Source organism: Melanostigma gelatinosum (genome assembly GCF_949748355.1).
Source record: "Melanostigma gelatinosum genome assembly, chromosome: 13".
Classification (NCBI taxonomy): domain Eukaryota; kingdom Metazoa; phylum Chordata; class Actinopteri; order Perciformes; family Zoarcidae; genus Melanostigma; species Melanostigma gelatinosum.
The window spans coordinates 2035324-2060700 of NC_136646.1; the positions used below are offsets into that span (position 1 = coordinate 2035324).

Genomic DNA, 25377 nt, shown 5'->3' on the forward strand with positions numbered 1-25377 from the left:
AATATATGGCATTTTTCTTCATTTTAAAGTTATTTGGCCTAATTACCCCATAAAACAATGGGCTAGGACCGTGAAATTTTCACAGTCATTCCATCTTTGCCCCATCGTTAAATGGTATGAAACTCAATGGGACATTCCAAACACTTTTCCCATAGTGAACTATGGATGTCTCTACCCAGATGACACTTATGTTCCGACATGGCCTTCAACAGTCTTTTCTCTCAAAATGTCCACTTTAATTTAAAGTAGAGATTTGATTAATTTTCTCCTTCAAAGAGGGGCTCGTCACCATTACACACCTATAATCTGGGCCTCGTAGCTGCAAGTTAAGGTCCCCAAAAACAGCCCCAAAGGTCAAAATTGAGGCATATGACCTCATCTTTCGGCCTGTTTTGGCAAGTGAGAAACGGGCCATTAAATCGTAGTGAAAGGTTGGAACTGCCTGATTTTTGCATAAATCAGTCACCTGTGATAAGGTGATGCAGGATCTAAAGCGAGATATCTGTAGAACCTTGGGAAAGCTAACTTCCGGTAGCAGCATGCTAATGACTTGAATCCAATTGAACCTTGAAGAGGGTCCTGTTTTGGCCATCATATGTGAATTTCATCAAAGAAGGCCATTGACAAGTGTTTTAAAATTGATCAATATTAAAAAGTGGTCAAAATCCAGATTTTACCAGTCTTTTCTCAAACTGTTTATACTTTAAAAAGGGGTAGGGTTTTAAATCCTTTTCTGCCTCAAAGAGGGGCTCGTCACCATTACACACCTATGATCTGGGCCTCATAGCTGCAAGGTAAGGTCCCCAAAAACAGCCACAAAGGGTTTAATTGGGCTTAATTGGGGCCTTAGTCACTTATATTTTGGCATATGCAAGAATGGCCATAATTTCTCAAATATGGGTCCTAGAACCCCCAGATTGTGCACACACATTGTGGACAAGGCCTACAATAGGACCACCTGGAAAAATCCCTCTAGATTATCTAGAACTGATTTTTGCCTGTATCAAACTCAGACTTCAGCATGGGGTACATGTCCCTGTCGTACTCTTGATGAGATCAGACCATCTTTTACTTCTGAAGATGTCAGAGCCCTGTTTTTTTAATATGTTGTAGACAGGCCCCAATGAGGCACATTCAAGTTTCAGTTGTCCATATTTTTTCCACATTTACAGAGTGCATCAGAAAAACACAAAATCAATGTCCCAGAGACCATGAATGAGTTCCTCGACATGTCCGACGATGAAGGTATGTGAAGAATGCTCAAATGACTGCTTCATTCTACGATGTTTCACACATTTAGCACTAAAATTGCATTGATTAATACGTGCAAACCATTGCTGTGACTTCACGATTTTATTACAAAAAAGCAATTGTAACAAGCCACAGGCTCCGTTGTTTGGGCAGGGCTGCTTTTGTGTGTGAATGAAATGCGAGCCTCAGTGCCATCTGGTCAGTCTCCAGGTGATGAAGCTCCCTAGAGCCAGGCCGGTGATAAAGATGACGATGAGGCCGTAGCTGTGGGAGCTCAGCGACGACACACTCTGCACGGACGCCACCTCCAGCTCCGAAAAACTGTTGATCTGTGGAGAGACAGCTCCGATCACCTGGTGTGGAAAACATGCATCTGGAAAACATTCATGCCACTAAATGCCGATTACTTTTTTACAAATGTGATTGACTATCTGTCGTCCATGTGGCTCCGGAATGTTTTATTGTCGGTGCAGGAAGTGACAACAAACATGAGAAATATCCATCCGCCTTGCTATGCTGCTGTGCACTTCACGGTGAGCAGAACTGTGAATAAAGCTTCACAAGCTGAAGCAGCAGCTGGGTCAGCGATGTTCAGCCCCTCAAACTCCTTTGAAAACTTTTCCACCACCGGAACTTAACCCCTAACGTACTGCGCAGCCAGTGTGTTGTCTCATGTGTGAACACTACCATCGTTTGTCAATCCCGTATCAGACTAATGCCGCGTCTCCACGGTACAGCTCTGTTCTCAGCTCTTCTCTATTCGTTTTCCACTGTGCACCCACCCCCAAGATCTGGGTCCAGTGAATACAAAACATATTGCGGTCGCTGTTGATGCTTGGCTATTTAAAAACAGCAGGTTTGTGCAGGAAGTGCCGTGTCGAGGTGGTGAAGGTTCTCTCTCATTGGCTGGTCTGCAGTGTTGTAAATCCACCTTCCAGTACAACGTACTAGCTACACGTGGAACTAATTTACATTTTCAATTGTGCCTGGTGATGCTAGTCAATGTCGTTTAGCCGGGTGCATTCAATTTCTGTGTATCAGAATGTAGCATCAATAAGACAACAGTTAGGACTACAGTATGTGATGGAGGGACACACACACACACACACACACACACACACACACACACACACAGGTAACTTCTGCTGGGGTGTCAGACTTTGTGTATATCCAAATAAATGACAAATACTAAAGTTACGTTGGCACGGCAGGTAGAGATAATATTAGCAAAGGAACGTTAGCGTGATCTTTTCTGGCTAACGATAATTCATCTTAATAATCTCTCACGTTACCACAGAGATCAGAGGAAGCTAACATGTCTGAATCTCACATTAACAGATCAACTTAGCTTTAGCCCTACATTAGCTAGTTAGCTAGCATTTCGCTAACATTAGCCAACTTAAGATGTGTCTACATACACAGTGAGCGCGTATAATAAAACTTCAGTTCCATAGTAATGCTACCTTTGAGCAGACGTAGCATATCGAAGTACAACAGGAAATGGGGAAATTGATTGGAGCACTGAGCAAACGGGCGGGACTAAAACACAGAAATGATTCAGCATTTTTGCACTTCCTGTTCAGTCGTCTCAAAGTCAATGGTTGTTTTGATGTGTTTTTGGTAGGATGCCTGAAATAAGGTCTGTGGTTAACACAAGCTTATGATAGTTTACGCTTTGTTCTACAATATAAAATACATCAGCAGATACCCTTCTCGTGAATTTTGAGGCTTTTAGGTGTCTTAAGCCGGTTGCTAACATGTGGGTAAATGAGACTAAACGTGGATGGGAAAATCATGTAGGCTGTCTTTGGTCAAGAGAACCACTGCTAAGCTAACTTTGCTCTACAAAATGACGTCATCCCTGCGGCACTCTATGGAGGAGGGTCCCCCCCTATTTATTTTAAAAGAGCAACGGCCAACGGGGAAACTCCAAAACTATACTCCGTACATCAGGGCCAGACGTTGGCATTTATAGGGCTGGCCCCGCCTTGTTGCAGTCCCACCAAGAAGGAAACGCAGAGAGCTTCATTTATACAGCTGTATCATCTCATACAGAGAGGCTAACTGAACAAAGGTCGCAGAGTCGCTGCGTTCCGCAGAACCACAGAACCAACATGGTAGAGAGGAAAGTGCTCTGAGAGTAAGCACATGGAAGAAATGAAGGCCCAACATACCCATCCTCCATGATCCACAATCCAGCCCAGCAGATTGTTCGTGAAAAACTCCACGGTCCACTTCAGGATGTCCATCACTAACTGAGGGAGGCGAGCCTCCACCATCTGATGGACAGCAGAAACACAAAGAGGTCCATACACAAAGAGACGATGCTGCCAAATTCAATAACATGGCTGGATCAGTGAACATCAGACTGTTGTCTGATATGAGATATATATGTTCATATATATATTCATATATAGATATATCTATATATATTCATATATAGATATATATATTCATATATAGATATATATATTCATATATATATATGAATATATATATATATATATTCATATATATATATATATATTCATATATATATATATATATTCATATATATATATTCATATATATATTCATATATATATATATATATATATGTATGTATATATATATATATATATATGTATGTATATGTGACATACACACAGAAGCGCAAACAATCACTTTTTATCAATATTTGTTTGGAAAAGCCCCCAAATGAAGACATTTCAAATTAAAACAATACACTTTTGAGGTGATGAGTAAAGCTTTGAATGGAAAATACAAAGTGAAACGCGCCAAAAGTTGGCTGAGCGATCCGATGGACGCCTGATAAATCACTAGCAGCTGCAGTAGGTCATGCAAAGACAGATGCATTCCAAGGAACAAGAATCATTCTGGTAGTGAGCATCAGCGCTGATCGCCTCTCCTGCTGGAACACAACCCTCCTCATCGAGGCAGGTCACAGCACTGCCAGACCTTCTGATGGACAGGCAAGCTCTGAGAAGAAAAGAAGCTAACCCACCTTGACGGCTAGCTTGGCGGCAACGTAAAAGAACAGAGCGATCCTCTCCCAGGTGATCCCCTCCTCAATCACTCTGGCCGCCACTTGCTTAAAGTGGTCCCACTTCGAGCTGGAGGAACAAGCCACTCCGTCAATCGCTCTGAAAGAGAGACAGGATGCAGTTTAAGTAGATGTTGTAAGAAATTTGAGCGTAGAACTGTGTGTTTAGTAGATATAATAAAAGTGTTTAATAATTCATATTTAAGAATTCATAATTAGTCATCATAAGTGTTTTGGAAATGCATAATTAAGATAAGCATAAAGTGTTTTAGGATTAGTAGCTAACAGTAGAATTTGAGACATGAAGCTTATGCAAAAGTTGCAAAGCCTTATCTATTATATGGAATGTTTATCATAGAAGGGATTAAGCAATAACTGACCGACATTGAATGTGTTAGTAAACGCAGGGACAGAAAGCCAGACAGGCGAATACACTCCTGGAAGTTAGCCAATAGGAATTGGGATAAACGGAAGGGGAGGAGTTGCGAACGGATATGAGGGCGGGAATAGAAAAGCATTTTTCTCGTTCTCTTTAGCGTGTGGTGCCACGGGACGGCTGTGTCTCATGGGACCAGGGACGAGTTTTTTCCAAAGTGGGGTAATATTGTAATATTTCATAGGAGTATGTACTCCATTGTTTAACTGTAATCATACTTGCATCGGTGGGATTAAAATCCTTTTAATTGTAAACCAGTTTTGGTAGATTTATTATTGCAGCGTGTGAACTGTAGGAAGCAGCTGGACACACGTGCTTCCGGCCTCCTCTTTGTGAAGCAGGCTAAAACTTCACAATGTTAAGAAACTACGGAGCGCGTATTACACATCTACCCCGGTTCTATTTTCCGTATTGCATCACAAGCGCTGAGACACAGCGGGCGAGAGACTCACTCTTGTAACTCCTCGTCGGCTCGGATAGTGTCGCAGATGCTGTGGATACGGTTGATCAGCTGGGTCACCATCTTCTGCTCCTGCTCAGTCAGTCGACCTTTGACCGATGACCATGTGGTATAAAACTCAAGGGGAAATTCCAAAGACTTTTCCCATAGTGAATTATGGATTTCTCACCGAACTCGGCCCACATTCCCATAGAAAGCAATGGGCTAGGACCCTGAAAATTGAACGGTCAGTCGACCTTTGGCCAATGACCATGTGGTATGAAAATCAAGGGGAAATTCCAAACACTTTTCCCATAGTGAATTATGGATTTCTCACCGAACTCGGCCAGAATTCCCATAGAAAGCAATGGGCTAGGACCCTGAAAGTTTAACAGTCAGTCGACCTTTGGCCAAAGACCATGTGGTATGAAAATCAAGGGGAAATTCCATACACTTTCTGCGATGGTACACTTTCTGCTATGGTAAACTCCGTACACGTAGAAATTACGGCCTTTTGACTCAATTCTGCCTAAAGACACCTAGAAAACAATGGGCTAGGAGGCTGAAATTGTCACATTAAGTCAACCTCTGCCCCAAGATGAAATGGTCTGAATATCAATGGGAAATTCTGTACAGTTTTCCCATAGTGATTCATGGCATTTAGCATTTATTTGGCTTAAATAGACGTTCAGTTAATATCCCTAGAAAGCAATGGGCTAGCATGCTGAAATGTTCACAGTCAGTCGGCCCTTGGCCACAAACCACGTGGTATGAAAATCAATAGGAAATTCGGTACACTTTTCCCGTAGTAATATATGGCATTTTTCTTCATTTTAAAGTTATTTGGCCTAATTACCCCATAAAACAATGGGCTAGGACCGTGAAATTTTCACAGTCATTCCATCTTTGCCCCATCGTTAAATGGTATGAAACTCAATGGGACATTCCAAACACTTTTCCCATAGTGAACTATGGATGTCTCTACCCAGATGACACTTATGTTCCGACATGGCCTTCAACAGTCTTTTCTCTCAAAATGTCCACTTTAATTTAAAGTAGAGATTTGATTAATTTTCTCCTTCAAAGAGGGGCTCGTCACCATTACACACCTATAATCTGGGCCTCGTAGCTGCAAGTTAAGGTCCCCAAAAACAGCCCCAAAGGTCAAAATTGAGGCATATGACCTCATCTTTCGGCCTGTTTTGGCAAGTGAGAAACGGGCCATTAAATCGTAGTGAAAGGTTGGAACTGCCTGATTTTTGCATAAATCAGTCACCTGTGATAAGGTGATGCAGGATCTAAAGCGAGATATCTGTAGAACCTTGGGAAAGCTAACTTCCGGTAGCAGCATGCTAATGACTTGAATCCAATTGAACCTTGAAGAGGGTCCTGTTTTGGCCATCATATGTGAATTTCATCAAAGAAGGCCATTGACAAGTGTTTTAAAATTGATCAATATTAAAAAGTGGTCAAAATCCAGATTTTACCAGTCTTTTCTCAAACTGTTTATACTTTAAAAAGGGGTAGGGTTTTAAATCCTTTTCTGCCTCAAAGAGGGGCTCGTCACCATTACACACCTATGATCTGGGCCTCATAGCTGCAAGGTAAGGTCCCCAAAAACAGCCACAAAGGGTTTAATTGGGCTTAATTGGGGCCTTAGTCACTTATATTTTGGCATATGCAAGAATGGCCATAATTTCTCAAATATGGGTCCTAGAACCCCCAGATTGTGCACACACATTGTGGACAAGGCCTACAATAGGACCACCTGGAAAAATCCCTCTAGATTATCTAGAACTGATTTTTGCCTGTATCAAACTCAGACTTCAGCATGGGGTACATGTCCCTGTCGTACTCTTGATGAGATCAGACCATCTTTTACTTCTGAAGATGTCAGAGCCCTGTTTTTTTAATATGTTGTAGACAGGCCCCAATGAGGCACATTCAAGTTTCAGTTGTCCATCTTTTTTCCACATTTACAGAGTGCATCAGAAAAACACAAAATCAATGTCCCAGAGACCATGAATGAGTTCCTCGACATGTCCGACGATGAAGGTATGTGAAGAATGCTCAAATGACTGCTTCATTCTACGATGTTTCACACATTTAGCACTAAAATTGCATTGATTAATACGTGCAAACCATTGCTGTGACTTCACGATTTTATTACAAAAAAGCAATTGTAACAAGCCACAGGCTCCGTTGTTTGGGCAGGGCTGCTTTTGTGTGTGAATGAAATGCGAGCCTCAGTGCCATCTGGTCAGTCTCCAGGTGATGAAGCTCCCTAGAGCCAGGCCGGTGATAAAGATGACGATGAGGCCGTAGCTGTGGGAGCTCAGCGACGACACACTCTGCACGGACGCCACCTCCAGCTCCGAAAAACTGTTGATCTGTGGAGAGACAGCTCCGATCACCTGGTGTGGAAAACATGCATCTGGAAAACATTCATGCCACTAAATGCCGATTACTTTTTTACAAATGTGATTGACTATCTGTCGTCCATGTGGCTCCGGAATGTTTTATTGTCGGTGCAGGAAGTGACAACAAACATGAGAAATATCCATCCGCCTTGCTATGCTGCTGTGCACTTCACGGTGAGCAGAACTGTGAATAAAGCTTCACAAGCTGAAGCAGCAGCTGGGTCAGCGATGTTCAGCCCCTCAAACTCCTTTGAAAACTTTTCCACCACCGGAACTTAACCCCTAACGTACTGCGCAGCCAGTGTGTTGTCTCATGTGTGAACACTACCATCGTTTGTCAATCCCGTATCAGACTAATGCCGCGTCTCCACGGTACAGCTCTGTTCTCAGCTCTTCTCTATTCGTTTTCCACTGTGCACCCACCCCCAAGATCTGGGTCCAGTGAATACAAAACATATTGCGGTCGCTGTTGATGCTTGGCTATTTAAAAACAGCAGGTTTGTGCAGGAAGTGCCGTGTCGAGGTGGTGAAGGTTCTCTCTCATTGGCTGGTCTGCAGTGTTGTAAATCCACCTTCCAGTACAACGTACTAGCTACACGTGGAACTAATTTACATTTTCAATTGTGCCTGGTGATGCTAGTCAATGTCGTTTAGCCGGGTGCATTCAATTTCTGTGTATCAGAATGTAGCATCAATAAGACAACAGTTAGGACTACAGTATGTGATGGAGGGACACACACACACACACACACACACAGGTAACTTCTGCTGGGGTGTCAGACTTTGTGTATATCCAAATAAATGACAAATACTAAAGTTACGTTGGCACGGCAGGTAGAGATAATATTAGCAAAGGAACGTTAGCGTGATCTTTTCTGGCTAACGATAATTCATCTTAATAATCTCTCACGTTACCACAGAGATCAGAGGAAGCTAACATGTCTGAATCTCACATTAACAGATCAACTTAGCTTTAGCCCTACATTAGCTAGTTAGCTAGCATTTCGCTAACATTAGCCAACTTAAGATGTGTCTACATACACAGTGAGCGCGTATAATAAAACTTCAGTTCCATAGTAATGCTACCTTTGAGCAGACGTAGCATATCGAAGTACAACAGGAAATGGGGAAATTGATTGGAGCACTGAGCAAACGGGCGGGACTAAAACACAGAAATGATTCAGCATTTTTGCACTTCCTGTTCAGTCGTCTCAAAGTCAATGGTTGTTTTGATGTGTTTTTGGTAGGATGCCTGAAATAAGGTCTGTGGTTAACACAAGCTTATGATAGTTTACGCTTTGTTCTACAATATAAAATACATCAGCAGATACCCTTCTCGTGAATTTTGAGGCTTTTAGGTGTCTTAAGCCGGTTGCTAACATGTGGGTAAATGAGACTAAACGTGGATGGGAAAATCATGTAGGCTGTCTTTGGTCAAGAGAACCACTGCTAAGCTAACTTTGCTCTACAAAATGACGTCATCCCTGCGGCACTCTATGGAGGAGGGTCCCCCCCTATTTATTTTAAAAGAGCAACGGCCAACGGGGAAACTCCAAAACTATACTCCGTACATCAGGGCCAGACGTTGGCATTTATAGGGCTGGCCCCGCCTTGTTGCAGTCCCACCAAGAAGGAAACGCAGAGAGCTTCATCTATACAGCTGTATCATCTCATACAGAGAGGCTAACTGAACAAAGGTCGCAGAGTCGCTGCGTTCCGCAGAACCAACATGGTAGAGAGGAAAGTGCTCTGAGAGTAAGCACATGGAAGAAATGAAGGCCCAACATACCCATCCTCCATGATCCACAATCCAGCCCAGCAGATTGTTCGTGAAAAACTGCACGGTCCACTTCAGGATGTCCGTCACTAACTGAGGGAGGCGAGCCTCCACCATCTGATGGACAGCAGAAACACAAAGAGGTCCATACACAAAGAGACGATGCTGCCAAATTCAATAACATGGCTGGATCAGTGAACATCAGACTGTTGTCTGATATGAGATATATATGTTCATATATATATTCATATATATATATATCTATATATATTCATATATAGATATATATATTCATATATAGATATATATATTCATATATATATATTCATATATATATATATATATATATTCATATATATATATATATATTCATATATATATATATATATTCATATATATATATTCATATATATATATTCATATATATATATATATATATATATATATGTATGTATATATATATATATATATATATATATATGTATGTATATGTGACATACACACAGAAGCGCAAACAATCACTTTTTATCAATATTTGTTTGGAAAAGCCCCCAAATGAAGACATTTCAAATTAAAACAATACACTTTTGAGGTGATGAGTAAAGCTTTGAATGGAAAATACAAAGTGAAACGCGCCAAAAGTTGGCTGAGCGATCCGATGGACGCCTGATAAATCACTAGCAGCTGCAGTAGGTCATGCAAAGACAGATGCATTCCAAGGAACAAGAATCATTCTGGTAGTGAGCATCAGCGCTGATCGCCTCTCCAGCTGGAACACAACCCTCCTCATCGAGGCAGGTCACAGCACTGCCAGACCTTCTGATGGACAGGCGAGCTCTGAGAAGAAAAGAAGCTAACCCACCTTGACGGCTAGCTTGGCGGCAACGTAAAAGAACAGAGCGATCCTCTCCCAGGTGATCCCCTCCTCAATCACTCTGGCCGCCACTTGCTTAAAGTGGTCCCACTTCGAGCTGGAGGAACAAGCCACTCCGTCAATCGCTCTGAAAGAGAGACAGGATGCAGTTTAAGTAGATGTTGTAAGAAATTTGAGCGTAGAACTGTGTGTTTAGTAGATATAATAAAAGTGTTTAATAATTCATATTTAAGAATTCATAATTAGTCATCATAAGTGTTTTGGAAATGCATAATTAAGATAAGCATAAAGTGTTTTAGGATTAGTAGCTAACAGTAGAATTTGAGACATGAAGCTTATGCCAAAGTTGCAAAGCCTTATCTATTATATGGAATGTTTATCATAGAAGGGATTAAGCAATAACTGACCGACATTGAATGTGTTAGTAAACGCAGGGACAGAAAGCCAGACAGGCGAATACACTCCTGGAAGTTAGCCAATAGGAATTGGGATAAACGGAAGGGGAGGAGTTGCGAACGGATATGAGGGCGGGAATAGAAAAGCATTTTTCTCGTTCTCTTTAGCGTGTGGTGCCACGGGACGGCTGTGTCTCATGGGACCAGGGACGAGTTTTTTCCAAAGTGGGGTAATATTGTAATATTTCATAGGAGTATGTACTCCATTGTTTAACTGTAATCATACTTGCATCGGTGGGATTAAAATCCTTTTAATTGTAAACCAGTTTTGGTAGATTTATTATTGCAGCGTGTGAACTGTAGGAAGCAGCTGGACACACGTGCTTCCGGCCTCCTCTTTGTGAAGCAGGCTAAAACTTCACAATGTTAAGAAACTACGGAGCGCGTATTACACATCTACCCCGGTTCTATTTTCCGTATTGCATCACAAGCGCTGAGACACAGCGGGCGAGAGACTCACTCTTGTAACTCCTCGTCGGCTCGGATAGTGTCGCAGATGCTGTGGATACGGTTGATCAGCTGGGTCACCATCTTCTGCTCCTGCTCAGTCAGTCGACCTTTGACCGATGACCATGTGGTATAAAACTCAAGGGGAAATTCCAAAGACTTTTCCCATAGTGAATTATGGATTTCTCACCGAACTCGGCCCACATTCCCATAGAAAGCAATGGGCTAGGACCCTGAAAATTGAACGGTCAGTCGACCTTTGGCCAATGACCATGTGGTATGAAAATCAAGGGGAAATTCCAAACACTTTTCCCATAGTGAATTATGGATTTCTCACCGAACTCGGCCAGAATTCCCATAGAAAGCAATGGGCTAGGACCCTGAAAGTTTAACAGTCAGTCGACCTTTGGCCAAAGACCATGTGGTATGAAAATCAAGGGGAAATTCCATACACTTTCTGCGATGGTACACTTTCTGCTATGGTAAACTCCGTACATGTAGAAATTACGGCCTTTTGACTCAATTCTGCCTAAAGACACCTAGAAAACAATGGGCTAGGAGGCTGAAATTGTCACATTAAGTCAACCTCTGCCCCAAGATGAAATGGTCTGAATATCAATGGGAAATTCTGTACAGTTTTCCCATAGTGATTCATGGCATTTAGCATTTATTTGGCTTAAATAGACGTTCAGTTAATATCCCTAGAAAGCAATGGGCTAGCATGCTGAAATGTTCACAGTCAGTCGGCCCTTGGCCACAAACCACGTGGTATGAAAATCAATAGGAAATTCGGTACACTTTTCCCGTAGTAATATATGGCATTTTTCTTCATTTTAAAGTTATTTGGCCTAATTACCCCATAAAACAATGGGCTAGGACCGTGAAATTTTCACAGTCATTCCATCTTTGCCCCATCGTTAAATGGTATGAAACTCAATGGGACATTCCAAACACTTTTCCCATAGTGAACTATGGATGTCTCTACCCAGATGACACTTATGTTCCGACATGGCCTTCAACAGTCTTTTCTCTCAAAATGTCCACTTTAATTTAAAGTAGAGATTTGATTAATTTTCTCCTTCAAAGAGGGGCTCGTCACCATTACACACCTATAATCTGGGCCTCGTAGCTGCAAGTTAAGGTCCCCAAAAACAGCCCCAAAGGTCAAAATTGAGGCATATGACCTCATCTTTCGGCCTGTTTTGGCAAGTGAGAAACGGGCCATTAAATCGTAGTGAAAGGTTGGAACTGCCTGATTTTTGCATAAATCAGTCACCTGTGATAAGGTGATGCAGGATCTAAAGCGAGATATCTGTAGAACCTTGGGAAAGCTAACTTCCGGTAGCAGCATGCTAATGACTTGAATCCAATTGAACCTTGAAGAGGGTCCTGTTTTGGCCATCATATGTGAATTTCATCAAAGAAGGCCATTGACAAGTGTTTTAAAATTGATCAATATTAAAAAGTGGTCAAAATCCAGATTTTACCAGTCTTTTCTCAAACTGTTTATACTTTAAAAAGGGGTAGGGTTTTAAATCCTTTTCTGCCTCAAAGAGGGGCTCGTCACCATTACACACCTATGATCTGGGCCTCATAGCTGCAAGGTAAGGTCCCCAAAAACAGCCACAAAGGGTTTAATTGGGCTTAATTGGGGCCTTAGTCACTTATATTTTGGCATATGCAAGAATGGCCATAATTTCTCAAATATGGGTCCTAGAACCCCCAGATTGTGCACACACATTGTGGACAAGGCCTACAATAGGACCACCTGGAAAAATCCCTCTAGATTATCTAGAACTGATTTTTGCCTGTATCAAACTCAGACTTCAGCATGGGGTACATGTCCCTGCCGTACTCTTGATGAGATCAGACCATCTTTTACTTCTGAAGATGTCAGAGCCCTGTTTTTTTAATATGTTGTAGACAGGCCCCAATGAGGCACATTCAAGTTTCAGTTGTCCATATTTTTTCCACATTTACAGAGTGCATCAGAAAAACACAAAATCAATGTCCCAGAGACCATGAATGAGTTCCTCGACATGTCCGACGATGAAGGTATGTGAAGAATGCTCAAATGACTGCTTCATTCTACGATGTTTCACACATTTAGCACTAAAATTGCATTGATTAATACGTGCAAACCATTGCTGTGACTTCACGATTTTATTACAAAAAAGCAATTGTAACAAGCCACAGGCTCCGTTGTTTGGGCAGGGCTGCTTTTGTGTGTGAATGAAATGCGAGCCTCAGTGCCATCTGGTCAGTCTCCAGGTGATGAAGCTCCCTAGAGCCAGGCCGGTGATAAAGATGACGATGAGGCCGTAGCTGTGGGAGCTCAGCGACGACACACTCTGCACGGACGCCACCTCCAGCTCCGAAAAACTGTTGATCTGTGGAGAGACAGCTCCGATCACCTGGTGTGGAAAACATGCATCTGGAAAACATTCATGCCACTAAATGCCGATTACTTTTTTACAAATGTGATTGACTATCTGTCGTCCATGTGGCTCCGGAATGTTTTATTGTCGGTGCAGGAAGTGACAACAAACATGAGAAATATCCATCCGCCTTGCTATGCTGCTGTGCACTTCACGGTGAGCAGAACTGTGAATAAAGCTTCACAAGCTGAAGCAGCAGCTGGGTCAGCGATGTTCAGCCCCTCAAACTCCTTTGAAAACTTTTCCACCACCGGAACTTAACCCCTAACGTACTGCGCAGCCAGTGTGTTGTCTCATGTGTGAACACTACCATCGTTTGTCAATCCCGTATCAGACTAATGCCGCGTCTCCACGGTACAGCTCTGTTCTCAGCTCTTCTCTATTCGTTTTCCACTGTGCACCCACCCCCAAGATCTGGGTCCAGTGAATACAAAACATATTGCGGTCGCTGTTGATGCTTGGCTATTTAAAAACAGCAGGTTTGTGCAGGAAGTGCCGTGTCGAGGTGGTGAAGGTTCTCTCTCATTGGCTGGTCTGCAGTGTTGTAAATCCACCTTCCAGTACAACGTACTAGCTACACGTGGAACTAATTTACATTTTCAATTGTGCCTGGTGATGCTAGTCAATGTCGTTTAGCCGGGTGCATTCAATTTCTGTGTATCAGAATGTAGCATCAATAAGACAACAGTTAGGACTACAGTATGTGATGGAGGGACACACACACACACACACACACACACACACACACACACACACACAGGTAACTTCTGCTGGGGTGTCAGACTTTGTGTATATCCAAATAAATGACAAATACTAAAGTTACGTTGGCACGGCAGGTAGAGATAATATTAGCAAAGGAACGTTAGCGTGATCTTTTCTGGCTAACGATAATTCATCTTAATAATCTCTCACGTTACCACAGAGATCAGAGGAAGCTAACATGTCTGAATCTCACATTAACAGATCAACTTAGCTTTAGCCCTACATTAGCTAGTTAGCTAGCATTTCGCTAACATTAGCCAACTTAAGATGTGTCTACATACACAGTGAGCGCGTATAATAAAACTTCAGTTCCATAGTAATGCTACCTTTGAGCAGACGTAGCATATCGAAGTACAACAGGAAATGGGGAAATTGATTGGAGCACTGAGCAAACGGGCGGGACTAAAACACAGAAATGATTCAGCATTTTTGCACTTCCTGTTCAGTCGTCTCAAAGTCAATGGTTGTTTTGATGTGTTTTTGGTAGGATGCCTGAAATAAGGTCTGTGGTTAACACAAGCTTATGATAGTTTACGCTTTGTTCTACAATATAAAATACATCAGCAGATACCCTTCTCGTGAATTTTGAGGCTTTTAGGTGTCTTAAGCCGGTTGCTAACATGTGGGTAAATGAGACTAAACGTGGATGGGAAAATCATGTAGGCTGTCTTTGGTCAAGAGAACCACTGCTAAGCTAACTTTGCTCTACAAAATGACGTCATCCCTGCGGCACTCTATGGAGGAGGGTCCCCCCCTATTTATTTTAAAAGAGCAACGGCCAACGGGGAAACTCCAAAACTATACTCCGTACATCAGGGCCAGACGTTGGCATTTATAGGGCTGGCCCCGCCTTGTTGCAGTCCCACCAAGAAGGAAACGCAGAGAGCTTCATCTATACAGCTGTATCATCTCATACAGAGAGGCTAACTGAACAAAGGTCGCAGAGTCGCTGCGTTCCGCAGAACCACAGAACCAACATGGTAGAGAGGAAAGTGCTCTGAGAGTAAGCACATGGAAGAAATGAAGGCCCAACATACCCATCCTCCATGATCCACAATCCAGCCCAGCAGATTGTTCGTGAAAAACTCCACGGTCCACTTCAGGATGTCCGTCACTAACTGAGGGAGGCGAGCCTCCACCATCTGATGGACAGCAGAAACACAAAGAGGTCCATACACAAAGAGACGATGCTGCCAAATTAAATAACATGGCTGGATCAGTGAACATCAGACTGTTGTCTGATATGAGATATATATGTTCATATATATATTCATATATATATATATCATATAGATATATATATTCATATATATATATTCATATATATATATATATATTCATATATATATATATATTCATATATATATATATATATTCATATATATATATATATATATATATATATATATATATATATGTATGTATATATATGTGACATACACACAGAAGCGCAAACAATCACTTTTTATCAATATTTGTTTGGAAAAGCCCCCAAATGAAGACATTTCAAATTAAAACAATACACTTTTGAGGTGATGAGTAAAGCTTTGAATGGAAAATACAAAGTGAAACGCGCCAAAAGTTGGCTGAGCGATCCGATGGACGCCTGATAAATCACTAGCAGCTGCAGTAGGTCATGCAAAGACAGACGCATTCCAAGGAACAAGAATCATTCTGGTAGTGAGCATCAGCGCTGATCGCCTCTCCAGCTGGAACACAACCCTCCTCATCGAGGCAGGTCACAGCACTGCCAGACCTTCTGATGGACAGGCGAGCTCTGAGAAGAAAAGAAGCTAACCCACCTTGACGGCTAGCTTGGCGGCAACGTAAAAGAACAGAGCGATCCTCTCCCAGGTGATCCCCTCCTCAATCACTCTGGCCGCCACTTGCTTAAAGTGGTCCCACTTCGAGCTGGAGGAACAAGCCACTCCGTCAATCGCTCTGAAAGAGAGACAGGATGCAGTTTAAGTAGATGTTGTAAGAAATTTGAGCGTAGAACTGTGTGTTTAGTAGATATAATAAAAGTGTTTAATAATTCATATTTAAGAATTCATAATTAGTCATCATAAGTGTTTTGGAAATGCATAATTAAGATAAGCATAAAGTGTTTTAGGATTAGTAGCTAACAGTAGAATTTGAGACATGAAGCTTATGCCAAAGTTGCAAAGCCTTATCTATTATATGGAATGTTTATCATAGAAGGGATTAAGCAATAACTGACCGACATTGAATGTGTTAGTAAACGCAGGGACAGAAAGCCAGACAGGCGAATACACTCCTGGAAGTTAGCCAATAGGAATTGGGATAAACGGAAGGGGAGGAGTTGCGAACGGATATGAGGGCAGGAATAGAAAAGCATTTTTCTCGTTCTCTTTAGCGTGTGGTGCCACGGGACGGCTGTGTCTCATGGGACCAGGGACGAGTTTTTTCCAAAGTGGGGTAATATTGTAATATTTCATAGGAGTATGTACTCCATTGTTTAACTGTAATCATACTTGCATCGGTGGGATTAAAATCCTTTTAATTGTAAACCAGTTTTGGTAGATTTATTATTGCAGCGTGTGAACTGTAGGAAGCAGCTGGACACACGTGCTTCCGGCCTCCTCTTTGTGAAGCAGGCTAAAACTTCACAATGTTAAGAAACTACGGAGCGCGTATTACACATCTACCCCGGTTCTATTTTCCGTATTGCATCACAAGCGCTGAGACACAGCGGGCGAGAGACTCACTCTTGTAACTCCTCGTTGGCTCGGATAGTGTCGCAGATGATGTGGATACGGTTGATCAGCTGGGTCACCATCTTCTGCTCCTGCTCAGTATGCTCCACAGCCAGCAGATTTTCCGTGTTCAATGCTGTTAAGGGATAGTATTGTATTACAGAGCACATCAGAATGGACATGAGTGCAACAGACAATAGTCAGATAGAGAAAAACATCCTACTTCATATCAAATCTTCTCCTGGAGACTCCTAGAGAATGTATTTCCTCAATAGCAACAGGTGAGACCATCCTTTCATACATTTACACCAAAGATATCACTCAGGCGTTTCAATGAGAATGTATTGATGCAGTAGCTCTTCTGAGATCAAAGGTCCCCAACAAGGAAGTTAAGGCCATTTTTCACCAGTGCAATCCCAAAATGCAGTGCGGGAATTTAGTCAAATCTGCACAGTTCACGCATGACAACTATGCGCATCGGCTCCAGTGCGAATAATCTGCATTGCTTTATTCCATTTACTGGTAGAAAGTAGAACGGTTAATCACCTTCATACAGAGCCAGGCTGGCTGTTTCTTTGGGCTAAGCTAACTAACTGTTAGCTGTAAACCTTTGCAGGTTTCATGACTACATCCTATGAGTTTCCTCCTTCATAGTCCCCGTGTCCACAAACAATTAAACAAACCTATCCAGACAGCATGTCTAAGGGGCTAACATTAACCACACAAAACATCAAATAATCGCACCCCAAATTTGATGCTAATGCTAGCTGTTGTGGCTAGCCCTGTTCTGCGACCGACATATAACGTATGGTCTCTCTCAAGCCATATATTTTCCTTTATTTGGTTGTCGAGGCAGTCGTTACAGTATTTGTTGTTTAATATTTGCTTTTGAGAAATCAAATTGATCAAATATTCCCCCATTTTGTCAGCAGGCTAACTGCGACCCAAGATACTGAACCGTCTGGTCAATCCACCGATATCAAAGTCTGTTCAAATATACTTCCCCCCGCACAAATGCTCTGCAGGGGCATTCAAGCATTCACAAGAGTCCACAAAATCAGGTTTTATACATTTTGAATGAAAATCCTTGAAAGGAATTTTGATCTGTTTTTACTGTGAATGGTCTACATGGCTTTGATGGAGGATTAAATCCTTTCTCTGTGTATTACAAACTGCTGTGCAGTGTTTATGATCCGACAAGCCTTTAAACTTGTGGATCTGTTACTCAAACCTAACTGAATGGTATTTCATCTTCTGACAGGTACTTTACCTGACACGCAATAAAATAATATAAGTTAAATGCTGAGCAGCAAATCATTTCAACGCAGGTGTGACATATGATCCATTAATGTGGGTGTGACTGGGTATCTGACAGTACTTTGTTTCAAGCAGCAGTGTGTAGCAGGTTTAAATTGCATTTCGATCGGTTATGGAAACTGGGCTTGTATATGGTTGTGTGTGTGTGTGTGTGTGTGTGTGTGTGTGTGAGAAAGATTCCAGTGATCTTTTTCCGTCTTTCTGTCTGTCTCTGTTCATTCATTATTAATCCCTCAACAGTGTCCCGCCCTACTCCCTGCTCATTTATTATGGCTGCGCAGTAGAAACGCACTGGTAGGGGCATCCTGTGCTAGGTGCACGTCTCAGGTGATGTAACATGCACTCTGGCGGCCATCTTGTAGATCCACAGCTCTCGACGACATCGGCTGTGAACAACTTAACAGTCTCAGCATGAAATCCACAAGAAAGGAATGGAAAAGATAAGAAATAACTGATATTGTGTAGCTTTAATTGACAATGTTATGCAATACCTGACAGCGAACACAAGAGGGAGCTCCTCTGCACCGCACACATATGAGCTGGACACAGCAGCATATTACTGCCACCAATATCAAGTTATTTTCATAATAACAAGAACATTTTCTTGTATTAACGTACGCCTTTTCTCATTATGATAAATACGTTAACACTGTGAAACACCATACAGGAATTCACTGACATTAACTTATATCAGACCAAACGCCACAAAACTGCCCCAGGAGGAGAGCCGAGATGGAAGCTAAGCTAACCCAGCTAGGACCAGAGGCCGTTCCACTACCCAGCCTACTGCTGGCTGTCTGATGTTCGGTCGCAGAACAATAAGATGGATGAAAGCAGCGGGAGATCAGTGACTGTTGAGCCCACATCTTCACAGGGACCTGGATCCATCGTCCATCCCGGATCAAGCTGCACTCAGGTGGACATCAGGACAGAGCTCAGGACTCCGGTGGGACGAGAGGAGGTGGGCTCTGTGTTTACACCATCATGCTTGGTGCTCACACAGTCAAAGTTGAGGGACAATGTTTTCCTCAGGTTGGATTTTTAATGTTAAGATGTCGGTCATATTAGACTTGTTTTTGTTGCTGCTGTTCACAGGAATGTACAGCTACGTCCGTTTTGTTTGTCATGTGTTTGTCACATGGCATCAGTCGATTTGAGAACTTAGGAGTTCTTCTGATGTGAATCTTTTGCCTTCGAATGACACGCTGTGTTTTCACTTTACTCATGAAATGATGTTCCAAGAGAAACATCAGCATGTCAGCATATCTCCCCGCAGGGTTCACACACCAAATCCAACGCGGTCGAACCCTGAATGAATGCTCCCCAGTGGCCGCCCTCCATCTGCCGGTTACTGTGATAACTTTCTGTAATTTCATCACTGAAAATAATCATTACTGCAAGGTCACTGGAGCAGCCTCGTGCTGTCTTTCTACCAGCTTTGGTGCATAGGGGCCTCCAGCTGCAGGTCCAGGTTCACCTCATTTACTTTACATTTTCAAGGCAGAAGGGGAATTTAACAATTTTATGTTTTACCTGCTTAAAATGTTTTATAGTGTAAGCTGGCTTCACTGTACATGCTCCCATTAATTTGGGTAAGCAAGCATCTCCATATTGATTACAGTTTTTCTCAATTGCTAAAACACTAAAACCCATTGGCTGAACAAAGTTCTCAGTTGCCTGAACTCATTTAGCTAATTGTGCAGTCTGTTGTCAATACCTTAAACTGTGTCACATGGTAAAACACAATTTGCAGATCTCACTTAGACTTTTCAGCAAAACTCTAAACACATTCTCAGTCTCAAAACACATTCTGCACTCTCATGCACATGTCATCCATACTGGTAAACACAAGTGGCAACAATCAAATACAAATAGAGAACACATGTCATTGATTAAACACAATCACTCAAAATGGATTTCACTTGTATCAAATGATGTGACACAACCAATATAAGCCAGTTTAGAGAGCAAACAGGTGGTTGAAGGTGATGTCGACGAAGTGCTCTGGCCTGACCCAGCCCAAAGACAAGAAGAAGCACATTGATGACATGTTGACTCCTTTGATTTTTGTCCCTTTTACTGTAGTATTGTATGCTGTAGTAGGCCTACAGTGCATTGTAGGATGTATAATGTACAACAAACAAATTGTATGGCCTTGAACATGGTGCTTTCTATTTGTTACAGTAACAGTACTGACTGCTCAATAGATGTTGACTGGTTGCAGGTTCATATCAACAAAGAACAAGAATTACAGTATCACAGAGACAAAGGACACGTTTGTGAGATGCAGGGTACAGTACTGTAAAAATAGGGGTACAAGGAGGAGGAAGAACAAAAGAAATTGCAAAGAGCAAAGCACAGTAGTCATTTCTGATCAATTTTGAGCGACTGTAATAGAACATGTTTTCGTTCATATGAAATTAGTTTTGAGATTAAAAATCTACTTCTCCCTGAGAACTATATGTTTTGAACAATGTGTTTTCTGTTTATTGGTGTATTGTTTACTGACTGCTTGATGGTGTATATTATTTTGATCACTTTGTTTGTGATTTGAGAGCAGTGTTTGATTTTGAGCACAGGTAAAACTGTTTTGAGGCGAAAGTTTCATTTTGCAAGAGGATTCAGAGGTTTTGTAAATAGTGCTTAAAGATGAGGTTTTGTGTTTACAGTTTTGAGAGAATGGGTGACCGTTTCAAGACATGTGTCTTAGCAATCGAGAAAAACTGTAAACCCCATTTGATTATGTTTTAAACATAGATTTATTAAATGGACGTGAGTTTTGATTTTTGCAACAGAGCCTTAAACTTAACTCTGAATTCATTCACTTTAAACTTAGTTTACCTAAACCCTGATGAGAGCTAATCCGATTTATCCTTGAAGGTGCAACGCAGCATCAATGTAATAAGTCAGAATCAAAGAGAACACCATGAGCACACTTTTAATAGGTGAGCTGGCTTCACTGTACATGCTTTCAGGTTTTGTCACACAGTTTCTACTTCTTGCACTTCAGAGGCTGCACATGCAGCGATCATATCCTGTGATTCGCTCCTGTAGGTTACTTTGACAGGAAACTAAACTTGAAAGCAGCCCATGTGACGTCTTATCTTCTGGCGCTCTCTGCTGCGCTCTCTTGCATGCATTGGTAGCAGTGTGTGCTGTGAACCTACGGTAACTTCCCAAGCTGTCAGAGCTGCAGGTCAGTGAAGAACAGACTGGCACCGAGCTGAAGCCTGCTAGTGAGTTCCAGTGCTTTCAGACTATGAAACTATGAAGTAGGTGGATTTATTGCTCACATCTTTTCATTAAGATGACGCTTATCAAGAATTGCAGACCAACAATGTCATCACATTAGATGTATATACTGTTATGTGGGAGTTCGCAGGTAGGACCCAAACGCAAGACCACAGGAGACAGAAGTTACTATGAACAGGTTTTATTTAGAATGTGTGAAGGTGTGGAGCCCGTGGTCCGACACCAGAGTGGCAGAGCGACGGTGTGAGGCCCGTGGCTCGACACCGGAGGGCTGGCAGCTTGACGGCGAGAGTAGTCCGTGTCACACAAGGAGGGCAGAGCGGCGGAGCGTAATCCATACACACAAGGCGGGCAGAGGACGCCACGGGGTTGACGCGGGTGAAAGACGGTACGACCTGACAACCCCAGACTGCAGGGCCAGAGCTTATGTAGTGACAGGAGACTCATTAGTGGGCCCTGAGTCTGGTGTGTCAGGCAGCAGGAGGTGATTGGCTGGAGTGTCCTCAGCTGTGCACACTCAAGGGTGTGGCCATGGGAGGCGTCTGGAGGCAGAGGACAAACCGAGAGCACATGGCACACAATAACAAACGGGGGAATGACAGAACACATGAGGAGAATGAGATCAGGGGAAACAGAGGTAACATCGAACAGGTCAGCAGGGATCCTGGATCCTGACATATACAACTCGTCTCTCCCCTGACAGCTGACAGCTTTTTGTGCCGCGGTAGTTGCACGTTCCTGAAACAGCCTCGAACCAGTCTCTGTGAATCTGCTGCTTGAGACACTGCAAGTGTCCGTCTGTGAGTGAGAACTCTGACTTCAAACTCTTTTTCTCTCCAGCTCCCAGCCATGTATGCCTGCGCCAAGTTCGTCACCTCTCCTGCTGTGGTAGGTCAGCTGTAACACTTCTCTGCCGTTACTTTACTTAAAACATGTAAAAGTACTGACATGAGCATCAGCAGCTCATTGTGAAGCTTTTAACGTAATGCAGCTACGTGTGTTTATTCTGTGAAGCTACATCAGTGAAGAGAAGTACAAACCACATAGTTTGAATGTCTGACATGACTACAGATCCTACAGCACACTCGGCTGCGTGAGCTTTTAGCATCCTTGGTTTGCGTTCACGGACTCATAGTTTCCACTTAGACTCCACTCTTATGATTTACATGATTTCATTTGATGGTTTATTCTCAACTCCTATTCTCCGTCATGTAGCGACAGAAGGCTGCAGTGTGAACCATGTCAGCAGAAGCCCATCATGTACCTCACGTTGCAGCTGATCTTTTTTCCAGAAGTTCCGTAGTTTACTAGTTTAAGGTAAAAGTGAAATGTTCAGATGGTTACTGCTGGTCTCATGTACTGTAGTCTCTGCAGTAGAAGATGATTCAGAGTGACGCACTGTTGAAGCGGTGCTGATGTGGTTTTGTCTGCCTGTAGCTGCGTGGGGGGGTCCAGAGTCCTCGCCCGGCCCGTCTCTGCCTCAGTCTTTAACAGACCTGAAGCCACAGTGGAGCAGCAGGTCAGTCCTCTGGCCTTCAATCATCCTGCACCCAATGTTTGAACAGCCTCAATACAGCTGATGCATCCTGGGGCGTGTGTGGATGGCTGAAGATGATCTGCTGCAGTCCATCTCTTGTATTGCAGTGTTGATGTAGCACAGTGTTTGGCTCAAATAGGGATAGCTGCCTCAGTCTAGAGAAACACATGTCGCTGGATATTGCATCATTTCAACCAAATCAATGTGAGAGAACTGGGCTGACCACAGATTCTGTCTAAATATCTGTAAGAAGTACTACACATGTGTGGTATAAGACTCGTCTGAGAGCAACGACTCTGTTCTCATCGTTCTAACACAGCCGGCCTGTGCGCAGCACCGTCTGGAGCTCACGGTCACAGGCAGCATTATGCTGCGTTCAAGCTCTACTCAGTAAAAACGAGTGTTAGGCAGAGGTAACTTATAACGTGTTGAATGTAATCTTAACTTCAGCTCTAAACAACCATAACACATAATTGTTGTTGAAATAGTAATTATTTTTCCTAATCGTTTTTATGCAAAGGACTACTCTTAGATGACAACATAAAAAGGTAAGACTGGTTTGATTCTTGTCTTCTCCCTGATGGTGGTGAAAGATGTTCTCTTCAGCCCTGTGTCCAGCTGCTGTAACACAACACACAATGACCGTCTCGCTCATCGGGGATCTGTATCGGCAGCAGAACTGCGATCGGCGCTTTTCTAAATGGAATGCATGAACTGCATTAAGAAAGTCAGGCAGCATATTCACTGCAGCTGTTCCTGCGCTCCCTCCTCCCAGGCTCTGTTGCCAGTCAGCCAGTCTGCAGTCCTGAGCCGGTCCTTCCAGACCAGCGCCGTCTCCCGGGACATCGACACCGCCGCCAAGTTCATCGGCGCTGGCGCTGCCACGGTGGGTGTGGCCGGCTCAGGAGCTGGAATCGGAACGGTGTTCGGCAGCCTCATCATCGGCTACGCCAGGTAAAGGTGTAACTGGTTAGCCAGGTGCAGGGTTCTATCCACAGCACCCTGAAGTGCTGCTCGTTCCAGGCGTCTATGAGAAGGAAAAGACTGTGACCGCTTTCACCACGGCGGAGTGATTCTTAGCCCGGTGCTGTATATGTCACAGGAATAAATAGGTTTTGTGATGTCAAGGAAAAAAGTCAAAAGGATGGTATGCCATTAAAACAAAAAAGTCATAGTATGTCACAGAAATGACAGTCATAAGAGTATATTATAGAAATGTTATGAAGTCATACTATCGTGTGATATGAATGTCAGAAAGACTTAGTATGGTATGTCATTAAACATGTTACAGTATAAGATGTATAGTATGTATAATATGCCATAACAATGTCATTAAAGTCAGTCTGCCATAAAAATGTCATGTTATAGTTTGTCATAACAAAGTCATAGTATGGTTTGTTATAAAACGTTAGTGTGGTATGCCAAATGTGATAGTATAGTATGCCATACAAATGTTGCACCAGATGCTTTTTCTGCATAGTCACTAGATATGGAACAGAACATCTGTCTCGAGCAGGTGCAGTTTTTTATTTTTGCTCTATACAGTTTAGCTAAAGCTGGCCCTCAAAGTTTGCAATTACAAATACTACAAAAGGAGTTCTACCTCCTGAACGCATTTTGCTGTTAAAACTACATTTGGTGGACATATGTAAATATGATTCTTAGGTGACCATGACAAATTGGGTGCTATTTGGCCAATAGATGGCGCTTTAGCATTTTAATTCAATTTTAATTGTGTTGCCCAATATCACAAATTTGCCTCATAAGACATCCTCTGTCCTTGGACTTGTATTGGATGAGGAACAACTCCCCAAATAAAACCTTTAACGGGGAATAAAAGAAACATCAGGTCTCTGTCTATGCATATGTACGTCCTTTACATAGCAGTTCTCTCCTGAACGCAGTCACTCGAAAAGTAGGATTTCACATCCTGCTTCGCTCTTCAAGTCCCTCTAGCTTCCTCTGGAGGACAGTGCCTTAGTGGCTTTAGTGGCAACATCATTGTTCCCACTAGGTCAGTCACTTATAAAACTATTGCTGGAATAAACAAGTGCGCTGCTTTTAAACCATATTGGCTGTTCATGAAAACAAAATACATAACACACATGTGACAACACCATTGGTTTGCATCACACTCACATGTTATCTTTGTGCTAGATCAAATGCACATGTAGTGCAGATGGACACCAATTCCATACAGCACTGAACAACG

General features: G+C 42.6%; 3 protein-coding genes and 1 pseudogene across 4 annotated transcripts; 1 reads left to right on the forward strand and 3 right to left on the reverse strand.

Moving 5' to 3' along the window:
- Positions 1-1436: 1436 nt before the first annotated feature.
- LOC306787331 (apoptosis regulator BAX-like) lies at positions 1437-4390 on the reverse strand (the record flags this gene model as incomplete). The annotated part of the gene is made up of 3 exons (XM_079282449.1): positions 1437-1580; positions 3426-3530; positions 4256-4390. Coding segments are annotated over 3 exons (384 nt in total), but the record flags the coding sequence as incomplete, so codon positions are not given.
- A 3025-nt stretch (positions 4391-7415) lies between these two features.
- On the reverse strand, positions 7416-10363 carry LOC306787332 (apoptosis regulator BAX-like; the record flags this gene model as incomplete). Its single annotated transcript, XM_079282450.1, has 3 exons — positions 7416-7559; positions 9379-9483; positions 10229-10363. Coding segments are annotated over 3 exons (384 nt in total), but the record flags the coding sequence as incomplete, so codon positions are not given.
- Positions 10364-13388: 3025 nt separating this feature from the next.
- Positions 13389-17287, reverse strand: LOC306787333 (apoptosis regulator BAX-like; the record flags this gene model as incomplete). Its single annotated transcript, XM_079282451.1, has 4 exons — positions 13389-13532; positions 15380-15484; positions 16145-16283; positions 17283-17287. 4 exons carry the CDS (start codon positions 17285-17287, stop codon positions 13389-13391), a joined length of 393 nt encoding a protein of 130 aa, XP_079138577.1.
- A 4901-nt stretch (positions 17288-22188) lies between these two features.
- Positions 22189-24205, forward strand: LOC306787221 (ATP synthase F(0) complex subunit C3, mitochondrial-like; annotated as a pseudogene). The gene is made up of 4 exons (XR_013773181.1): positions 22189-22279; positions 22469-22516; positions 23066-23147; positions 23941-24205. The product of XR_013773181.1 is annotated as an ATP synthase F(0) complex subunit C3, mitochondrial-like (transcript).
- The last annotated feature ends 1172 nt before the right edge of the window (positions 24206-25377 follow it).